The sequence below is a fragment of the Vidua macroura genome, chromosome 4 (assembly GCF_024509145.1).
Source record: "Vidua macroura isolate BioBank_ID:100142 chromosome 4, ASM2450914v1, whole genome shotgun sequence".
In the NCBI taxonomy this organism is placed as follows: domain Eukaryota; kingdom Metazoa; phylum Chordata; class Aves; order Passeriformes; family Viduidae; genus Vidua; species Vidua macroura.
The window spans coordinates 60859392-60870221 of NC_071574.1; the positions used below are offsets into that span (position 1 = coordinate 60859392).

General features: G+C 37.5%; 1 protein-coding gene across 3 annotated transcripts; it reads right to left on the reverse strand.

The window, feature by feature from the left end:
• Positions 1-244: 244 nt before the first annotated feature.
• Positions 245-7961, reverse strand: TMEM128 (transmembrane protein 128). Of its 3 annotated transcripts, none has more exons than XR_008436948.1 (6): positions 7844-7961; positions 6624-6765; positions 4546-4707; positions 3346-3454; positions 1942-2001; positions 245-1279 (listed from the first exon to the last, which is right to left on the reverse strand). XR_008436948.1 is itself a non-coding variant. In XM_053976630.1 (5 exons), exons 1-4 carry the CDS (start codon positions 7959-7961, stop codon positions 3355-3357), a joined length of 522 nt encoding a protein of 173 aa, XP_053832605.1. In that variant the 3' UTR covers positions 245-2001; positions 3346-3354. The 3 variants fall into 3 exon arrangements, 1 of the variants encoding a protein (XP_053832605.1); XR_008436947.1 differs by having other exon boundaries at positions 245-1521; XM_053976630.1 differs by having other exon boundaries at positions 245-2001.
• Between the last annotated feature and the right edge of the window lie 2869 nt (positions 7962-10830).

The following is a 10830-nucleotide window of genomic DNA, read 5'->3' on the forward strand; positions in this document are numbered from 1 at the left end:
TCTACCTGGGATTCTCAGAAAGACATCAAAGAAGGCAAGCAGCTCTCCAGAGGTGAACAGAGTGTTATTACACCTTCAGTAAACCCAGCTGAAGGGGCATGAAAGACAAAGATACTCCGAGTCAAGTATAGTATTTAAAATCTACATGAACATCTATTTTACAGAAAAAGCAATGAGATGGGGTAGAAGTCTTCAAGAAAGTGTAATTAGATGGTTAAACAATTAAATATTGAACAACTACTGATCACTTTTGTACAAAGTTTATTAAGATGTTCAGAAGAATGAATTTTAAAAATCATGTAGCAAATAGTAATTTTAATTCAGATCACAAGGCAACTTAAAACACTTAGAGCATTTATATAGCTGACAAATAAAAATACAGCTATAATAACCATCCCTGAGCAATATTGCATTTTAAATAATATAATAAAGAAAGTTACTCAAATGTACTTGTGTATGCAGACATAAAATTGTTAAAACCTTTTAAAAATTGAAGACCTGAAGATAAGCAACTTGCACTTTAGAGATGTGAAGCATGACTGGTTTTGGCAAACTTAAATATTACATTTAAACAAATCAAGCTGTTCGCTTACCCTACAAACTACTTCAAGTAGTGCTGAATGCACTTTATTTTGGTTTGTCTGATCCTTTGTATTACATACTATTAGGTCACAACTTTTTTCATTAATAGAACAGTAACAACCAAAGACAATGTGTATCTCTGTCATTACTAAACATTCCATGTGTTCAGCAATGGTGTGAATTTGGAAGTCAGAATGAAGAACACAGTACCGTTTGACAGTCCAAACTTTAAGCAACACTCACAAGGAGTAGGTATTAACAGGTTTCAACACCCAATTTCTACATTCTTCTATTTTCCAAAAGGCATGCATGGAAAAGTATTTACACAAGGATTTACATAAAGTGGTCTAGCAATCAGATGGTGCCCAGGTCTTCAGACAGTTAAGTACCTCAGTCAACACGAACAGACACTTAATAAAAATAAAATGTTATTTTATTTTCCCAACTGAGTATAACTAGTAGCTTTTAAGTTAATATCAGCCTCTTCATTGCTGAGTAAGGAAAATGGCAACTTCATTAACAGGCACTGCTAAGAATGAAAATTTGATGTACAGAAGAAAAAAACCCCTGAATACTGAAAAACTGCATACATCAAAAGAATTTAATGTGTGCTCCAAATTTCTTGTGTAGTGTTAATATTGTTCATTGTATCGCTGGTTATTCACAGCTTGATCATCCACCTTTGGCTGTGGACAAACTGTATGAGCACAAGTAGAATTTATTTATTTAATTGATGGCACTGCCAAATGTCAACCAGCCTTCCCTTACCCCTATCCATACTTTTATTAAACACTAGCAGATCTGAATTCAAGGTATTAGATAATAAAGTATTTTCTACATGGTAATATATGTAACAGTAGAAATTTAAAGAGATCAAGAAATGCCTCCTGTAAGTAAGTTTACAAGTACAAACACAGGTTCCAGATATCAGTATTTTACCTGTCAATTCAAATGGAAAGAATATAGTATTAAAACCCCACAACACTTAAGTATCACTTACTTCCAAATCAAACAACATGATTTGAACAGGAAGTTTGAGTAGGTGACCTCTGAGGCCCCCAGAGATATTATTTAAAGGTCCTCTTCAACACTAACTATTCTATGGTGCTATTACTTACTACCCATGTGCTTAATACTCAAATATAAATAGAAGCTTTACAAAGCTTTACAAAATGAAACGTTTGATGTTACTAAGAGTTGCAAAACTTACTTATCTTCCAATTATTGACTAATAAGTTGCTTTTTCCAATGGTTATGTCCATTGATTTATAAATCAAGTAGATTAAGAATTACTGTATTAGAGCAAACAGGCAGTACTAGAAACAGCAGTAGTACTGGAACGTAACAAAAGTGACATACACTTTGCAGGATTACAGTTACTTGAATCTGAAAGTTACATGAAGTTACAGTTACATGAAGCTGAAAGAAAAGAAAAAAAAACAAATTTAACTAAGATCTTTGAATGTTCTATATACCACACAAGCTGTATCATGTACTAAATTAATTAATGATTTTGGAACACCAAGTAATAACTTGTCCCTAGTTATTAGGCAAATAATTATTTGATCTAATACAGAATTTCCCCACATTAAGTGCAGAGACAGAACACCGCTAATGACAAAACCAAACATGGATACGTTTGTATCAGCAAGTGTGACTCAAGTTGCCACAGTAAAGAGGTTCTGAATTAAGCACTGTATTTTTCAGAAGTCAGTTTTGTCAGAGTAGAAGTTAATTATCGCCTTTAAAATCAGGTTTCTTTATATCTCAAAAATAGAGGGGAAAATGCAACAGTGGTTCAATTTGTTATTAAAAAAAAAATAAAATCTGAGTTTCACCATCCCAGACATTAAACAATTTTTGCCTACAACTTTGTCAGTACAAGAGGCTACACTCTAAATCCAGCAATCCAGCACAGTCTTCTTTATGCTGCACTCCTAAAAATGCTGAGGGAACTCCTCACTATAAAGGATTTGAGGTGACATGCAAAGCCAAACAGGCTTCCTCCTCATTCCCTTGAGAAGTACAACAAAAAAGATCTGCTCAAGGAATAGCTTCCCGGGATGATATGAGACATGTGTGATACAGGGCACATCCTTTATCCTATTTACTGAGCTGTATTTGGTGTCTTCCTTAGCTTTTTACATTTCACTGGATTTATTTGGTAAGTATATCCTAACAAAAGATGTGGCAGTTATTGAGAATGCATTTTCAAGTCAACAAAACAGATGGGTTGGCTTTTGAAAAGTTCTTTTTAGAAAGAGCAAAGAACTTCTCGTATCTGGCAATTTTCCACACAGCAGGTGGATCTGGGCTGTGCATCACAGAAAATGAAAACAGCACACTTGAATACAAAGACATGACAAAGATTTTTAATTTTAAAAAGTGGAGAAGGCTTTTGTCCACGGATGTTGATATCCTCTCCCCTTTACTATCAAGTCAAACAGCTTTACTAAGAAGTTCCCAGTCTAGGTAAAAGCTGCAGGTTTTTGGCCTATACATCCCCAAACCATCCATTCTCACTAATGTTTCTTTTCAATGCCTAGAATGGAATTTTAGAGAAGTGGAAAGGATATTCTTCCCCTTTGGATAACTGCATGTTCTCTGGTTCCTCTATACGCCACAAAATGTCATAATTTGAAGAATGTCCACAAATTATAGAGAAGGAACCCCTAAACAGCCTCCCAAACCTTAAATGTCTAACAAAGCAGTTCCCACAACAAGATAAATACTTTTATGTGCTTAAAAAATTCAATTATTTACCTGAAGGGCTTATCCCAGGAGTGACACAAGCATCACAATACCCATGAACTGAATGAAGAGCAACACAGGTGTCAAAAATGACCAGATAGGCCACAAGGCAACATTGAAACTGGGAATAAAAGCAGAAAGTATTTGGTAAGTTCAGTTGTCATATTACAGAAACATCAGGCATACAAAGGAAGCATGTCAAAAGAAGAAATAAGATTTAAATTACTTAACCGGGAAATATACTTCTTTGTTACTGAAAACAAAACACATCAAGGGTAAAGGTAAAGGTACCTTTTACTTTCAGAAAATCAGTATCTGAAGCCCCTGAAAATGACCTACTCTGATTTTTCCATGGGCATACATGGCAGCTGAGAGAAGCCTTAATCTGAAATTTGTTCCAGACAGATTTCAGTTAACTGAAGAGAGAGGGGAAAACCAACTTATTTTACAACTGACTTACACAAATTACAGATTTGACTAATTATAAACCACAGGGAACCTTTATTTTCTTCAATCTTCTTTTTTTCACCATTGCAACAAATTCTGACTGATATACTGATACAACAGCTAAACAAGAGGAAATCAATTTTCATGCAGAAAGCAAATAAATTAACTGGCACAATGTATGTCATTTTCTTCATTCACATTTGCTCAGTTCTGACTCATATAACCTCATAAGTAAAGCAACTCTTGCTAAAAGTACCATTCTCAGACAAAATATAAACCCTTAAAGTTCATATGGCAATAGTCAGAAGTCTAACATTTTCTGTATGTCTGCTACTTATAGATTGTTTGATAATGAAGAACTGTGACAGAAACGGATTGAACTGAATTCTCAGATAGACAGACTGCACCTTTGTCTTAATTTGTAAACCACACAAGTAGTTGCCAGAGGTGAGAAATTTACACTAGCAAAGATAACTTCAGTTTTCTCCTAAATTTTCAAGACAGAAAAGATCCAGTACATCTCCAAGTACACAATATACAGTTTCAACTGTTGCAACTCTTGCTTTGTGGATGAAGGTTGAAAGCGCAAGAAATTATGCTACATAGAACTGGTATTGTCACCAATGCACATAGCAGAATTACATACAGAATTTCATTACAGAATTTCTTATCCTTTATAAAAAATATACTTCTTATAAAATGAGCCCATTAACACACAGACTTGCACAGGTTTAGCAGAAGTTTGCACACAGTGCTTGAACTCACCAAATAGCTGCTGCTATAAAGGTAGCTGTTGTGATAGGAATCAGTGCAGGGTACTGTTCATCATAGTCCTGAATTCCACAGTACCACTCAAGATACAGTACGCAGTAAAAGGCAACAGATAAACATGTAGCCAATAAAAAAGTGCCACAGGAAAGCCACCAGCTGCAGGAAGAAAAGCACATTAAACCATGTTTAGCACAGTCACACTGCAGTTTGCACAGTAATCTTCACCTGAGTTGACAAACAGGCAGTATCTGTTAAAAACACAGATTGTGGCCTAGAGTTCCTGTAGGTTTTACCTTAAATTAATTTTACAAAACACTTTTTGCCCTTAAAAGCTGTCTAATATAAACAGCTGAGTTTAATTTTGCAGTGAAACATTCCTTTCATATATTGTCCCCTCAAATATTTTGGAAATTCAATGTGACAGATCTTGTCAGGAATCTACTATATCAAAACCACTTTGTCATTAATAAAATAAAATAGGCTCCACTGCAACTGTACTTTTCACTATATATTAGACTGGTGATCTTTGTGCAACAGAAATGCTGCAGAAAGCTTTAATATGGTTTCAGTTTGGGAACTCCCAAATTTAACAGACAAGAAGCATGAAGATTTTTCTTTATAACTGTTGAAGAAAACCATGGAGAAATCCAGAATTTTAAACTCAGAATCATAAAAACACAGGGTATGTGATTATTTAGGGAGACACACTTTTGAATTTCTTTGAGGATACACTTCCAAGACTAGCTCAGATAAGGCAACTTCTGAGGAAGATGCACTTTAATAAAATCTTATCTGAACGTGTATTAATAAATAAAAATTTTGAAAAATGAATTCTTACCATGACTTGATTACTAAATTATAAATGGTAATCAAGGATCTTCCTACTCAGGTGACGTGCTCTGGAATGGCACAGCAAACATAATGTGCTACTTTGAAATCTTGTTACTACCAACGGAGAATTCTGCACTAAGAGAACTGTTGCCATGGCCTAGACAAGCAGTGCAGGAAGACAGGGTCCTGACCCCAAATTTTGATTACACCTTGGAGCCACTGGCTTTGCTTTCACAGTCAGGTGTATGAAGGGTATAACTAGCCTGGGAGAGCAGCTCCAGAGAACCTCCTAGCACAGAGCCCTGTGCAGCTTCCACATACTGATATAACAATGACAACAGCAATGTGTTTTAAAAGCACTTCCAGCTGAAGCTATCTAAAAACATTTAACATACATCAATCCCATTGAAAATAATTTAACAGAAAAGAAAGAGACTAGAAATAAAAATTACTTCACAGAAATTATTTCACTAATCTTTTGCTGACCTACTCAAAATCACCTACAGATCTTCTAGAGAAATTAACTTCTCTTTGACCTTTAAGGATTAATCTAAGGGGGTTTATTATAAAAAAATAAAATCAAAACCTAAATACTTCCAACAAAACAGGCAGCTATTTCTTGGACTTAAATGAAAACTTGAAGGTACAGTATTAAAAGGTCTGGTATCAGAGCAAACTTTATAAGTACAAAGATGGCTCAGTAGCGTTTATAGAGAAAAAACAATTGTAGCAATTTTTAAGCATTGTATTTACTTTACAATTAGTTCAATAATATCAGCTTAGGTGGTCATCTGGTCCAACCTCCCTGCTCAAGCAAGCTCAGCTACTGCCAGTTGCCCAGAATCATGTCCAGATGGCTTTTGAGTATCTCCAAGGATGGAGACTCCACAACCTACCTGGGCAACCTGTTCAGTGCTCAGTCACCCTCACAGTAAAAAAGTGCTTCCTGATCTTCAGAGGGAACCTCCTCCATTTCAGTTTGTGCCCACCGCCTCTGGTCCAGTCCTGGACACCACTGGAAAGAGCCTGGCTCTGTCTTCTTTGCACCCTCCCTTCAGGTATTTACATGCATTGACAAAATGCCTCTGAGCCTTCTCTTCTCCAGGCTGAACAGTCCCAGGTTTCTCTATTCCTATGGCAGATCTTGTTCATCCACGGTTTAAAATACAGTGACCAGATGTAACAAACTGAGTATGATTACAAGACTAAAACACACCTTTTTATAAGAAAAGATACCTTACCTATCTGCTTGCATAGTTTCTTTAATATTTTTTAAAAAATCAAAGTAGTATGTCACAGCTATTGATGCCAAAATCCAGAATGCAGAATGAATATTCAGTCTGTTAAGAGGCCTCATCGTCTTCTCTACAGCTGTAGACTCTTCTGTAAATAAGAACATAATTATAGCACTAAAGCCAGCCATTAAATGAAGTATGATTATAGTTACATAAAGCATGATGCTTTATCTTTTTAATTAATTTATCTTGGGAGATTGTTCTAGTCATCACTTTGTGCTACAAATATTCTAAAAAGCTTTGAACATTTACTGAAAGGAAACAGACTAAGCAAGGTATCCTTTGATAAAAGGATAAAGCAGTAACAATCAGCACAACATCATATCCGTGTATCTTTTTAGGAAACAGCTGACTAGATTTTGTAAGGGTTGTTTAACTAATTAAAAACCCCTGGTGTTATTAAACCATTTTTATTAATCTAGTACATAGAACGTTGGGTTGTTACTTCCAATTAATAATTTATTTGTACTCTTCTTTATGAATTTTAGCATTTGCAAAACGATTGCAGGCATAAATAATTTTCTTGTTCTCAACTGCAGATAATTCACTGCAGTTTAAGGAGCTAGCTTGACTTACACTGCACACTTTCAGCAGGTAAACTACAACTAACATTGTGCAGGAAACTACCTTCTCTTTTTCCCCACATTACCCCGTACTGTTTTGGAGAGAACGAGACCTCAGAGCAAGCAGATGAGAAAGCCATTTTTGTGCACGACAGTAACCATGTGAGACAGTATTTATACACACTGTCAAAAAAAGGTGTCAGAGGTGGTTTTGATGTCTCACACTCTGAAGTTTATCACTAGGAGCTCCTGGTGGCCTGTGTGCAGCAGTGTCACATGCGCCGATTCCTCCACGCGCACCGCCACCAGCCGAGCGTACCCACAGCTCTGCTGGAGCTTACAGGCAGCTTTATTTTTCATTTCCTAGATTCCTCCTCATCCTACTGGAGCTTGCGCCTGGAGCATTCGAGCACTTCATCCGCATCAGGCAGTCCGCGGCTACAAGCCCCTGGCATCTCCCACACCCAGCTCGCAGCCAGGAGCGGACACCTGAGGGCAGGCGGGGCCGCGCTCCGCGCCGCTCTACCCGAGGCGGCCCCGCTGCCGTCCCAGCGCCCGCCCGGCGGGGCCCGGCACCGCTCCCCGCGCCCCAGCACCACCCACCGGCCGTCCCGCCGCCCCGGGCAGACGGCTGCGGCTGCTGCGGGTCCCGGGGCTCCGGCCCGCGCCGCCCCGGGCGCCGCAGCCTCGGGAGCGCGTCCCCGCCGCCGCCGGGCTCCATGTTGGGCCGCTCCGGCAGTGACGCGGCGGGGCGGGAGCGCGGCGGCCGCGACCGCCCCGGCGTGAGGGGCAGCGGCGGCGCCCGGGCCCGGCGAGCGGCCGGGCCGAGGGCCCGCCGGTACGGAATCCAGAAACAGCTTCGGGAATCGCACTCATCCCTCCTGGAGGGAGGGAGCACTGCCGTGTAGAGTCGAGTGCTGCAGTGAAGGCTGTGGTGCCGAAATGATTCAGAAAAAAAAAAAAAAAAAAAAAAAGACAAAAACTCCGTGCGTAGAAATGTTTTCCTCATCGGCCAACCAGGTGTTCTCGAGGACAGGTATTAGGGAAATCTCAATTTTTGTGACACAGACCAGTGGTGTAGGTTAAAAATGATTGGAGCATGGTGCTAACAACACCAAGCTCAGTTCGATCCCCGTTCACTCAAGGGTTGGATTCCATGATCTTTCTGGGTCCCTCCCAACTCGGAATATTCTGTGACTCTGTGAATTACAAAGCTCTGGGAGGTTTCCAGAGCCACGGGAATCCTGTAGCACTCGAAACTGCAGCTGGTAACTGGAAATAATAAACATATTTGCAAGACAAAATAGATAAAAGTTAAATAAACTAATAAAATTGTAAAATAGATTGTTTCAGTTCTGTAGTTGATTTCTGCATAACTAGATACAAAGTCACATCAGCATGTTTCTGCACACAAAACCTTGAAATCAATTATATTACCGAGGCTTTCTTGTTTATTCACACAGACAAATTCAGAACTAGTCAATTTTGCTGGCAGATTAACCTTCGGTCTGGTCCTTGTAAGAATTATGCGAATATAAAGAGTACTGTGAATATGTGTACTGTATCTTCTGGGGTGTGTTCAGTGATTAAGCCATTTACATGGCTTTTAAAATTGAAAATTGTTTCTAATAGTAAGAATTAGATTAATTAGATGATCAATTCTTACTATTAGAAACAATTTTCAATTTTATTACTATTTTTCAATATTATTACTATTAGAAACAATTTTCTAATTAGATTAATTAGATGATCCATGTGATTGCTACAAAGCCTGTGCTTTTTCAGAAAAAATTGTGTGGCATAACATTCTGATTAAGGTAAAAATCCTGCTGACTTCAATGTGGAAGTACCTGTCCAATTCGACAGCTGTTATGTATAGCTTTTCTTTACAGTGGGATTAAATGTAGAAATATTCAATAAAAACTCAGATTATTATAAGGGAGATTGAAGAAACAAAAACCTAATTTCAGTATGTGTGTTTTACTTACCAAAATCAAATTTACTAGCTGTATATAGATTAAAGTTCAAAAATCCAAGTGTTTAATAACCTGATGGTACTTTTCCTCTCAGAAGGCAAAATATTTTGCATTAAAACAATGATTATGAGAAATGTGTTAAATTTTCACTTACCACATGCATTCTTTGTGTATTGTGCAGCATTTATCAACAGAAGTGCCTTGCAGATGCTTCCTCTGTAGTTTTATGTCGAGAAAACAGGAAAATCAAAAAGAATGGAATGTAGGCTGTGGTTAAATAATTATGTATTTTATCAATAAAACCTAAAAAATTTTAGGCCATCCTAAGGGAAGAAACTAACTGGGAGAAACTAATTAGGGTAAAAGCTAAGCTTTCTGTGACTTGCACTGTTTTTAAGCAGTTCTAAACCTGCTGGATAATTCTATTTTTCCAAATATACTATTGTCTATTTATTAATGAGTGAAATTCTAGGGACAAGGGAAAACAGGGTTCTGGTTATTCTTTATTACTGCACATTGAGTTTGAGTAAATTCAGCCTAAGTGATACAAGAACAGAAAAAAAAAAATCTTTCTCTGCAGAAAGACAGGCCTTAATTTACACCTGAATTTCATGTGAAAGGTGTCATAGTAAGTAGAAATTGTTTTCCCAGCCTTAGAACATGTATCACATAAGGGGCAACACCACTGCAGTCCTTAGCGACTACAGGGATTATTCTTTATGTAGTTCAGTTGAATATTTTGAAGTTAGCAGCTCATGGGAGATCAGAGCTCTGCTTTCTTATCAATGAAATAAAGGTGTCTTTGTTTTATTTCCTTTGAGTGAAATGACTACCTCAGCCTTCACTTTGATCTTAGAGATTCAAATAAGAAACAAAGGAAATCTTCATGCACTTTCTTTGCAAAAGCTATTCATAGGATATATCTTTGATTTAAATGTAGCAATTAAATAAATATGTATGCTTGGAAAGGTTAAGATCTGTCAATGTTGTTAAACTGAACACTTCTGTTTACCTACACAGTAGGTATTGTGCAAAGAGCTGAAATAAGAGCTTCCTTCCTGGGCTCACTATTGACCTTAACTGAGACCGCTCATGTTCTGTGTTTGTAGAGCTGAGATGTTTTCTGTGATCTTTTCACAGTGCTTCTCTGATTCAGAAATTATTAATCTGCCAAAGAATAGATAGTGATCGGGAGCTGAACCGAGACTGTCACAAAATGAACAGCATAATTAACAAAGCATCTAATCAACGGGACTGTTATGGGTAATTAATTATTCCAAGTTAATGTTTAAGAAGCCATGCCCAAATGTTAGGAAGGATTTTAAAATGTGATGCTTGATGTGATAACTTTAGTTAAAAGTCTGTGAAATAAAATTGTGAATTTGAAGTTTCAGTGAAAGAAATGTACAAAGGGCAGAGTTTGCAGCAATTTTTTTGTGAACTGTAGTCCTGGACTCTCACATAATATGAATCAGTTTCCACATCTTGGGGACTGAATTTAACACCTTTACATTCTTTTATTTTAAGTAGAAAATAATGCTTCGTATGTTAGTTGAATGTCTTTAAATATTCAGGTTTTTTAGTTATAAGCTGAATTTCACAATCTATTTGGAT

What these genes read in the sequence shown, in the direction of transcription:
- TMEM128 (XM_053976630.1), bottom strand. Translation starts at nt 7,961, where the DNA reads ATGGAGCCCGGCGGCGGCGGGGACGCGCTCCCGAGGCTGCGGCGCCCG. An exon ending in CCGGGGCGGCGGGACGGCCG is followed by an intron (nt 6,766 to 7,843) that starts GTGGGTGGTGCT and finishes TCTTATTTACAG; the next exon opens with AAGAGTCTACAGCTGTAGAG. An exon ending in TTTATAGCAGCAGCTATTTG is followed by an intron (nt 3,455 to 4,545) that starts GTGAGTTCAAGC and finishes TTTTATTCCCAG; the next exon opens with TTTCAATGTTGCCTTGTGGC.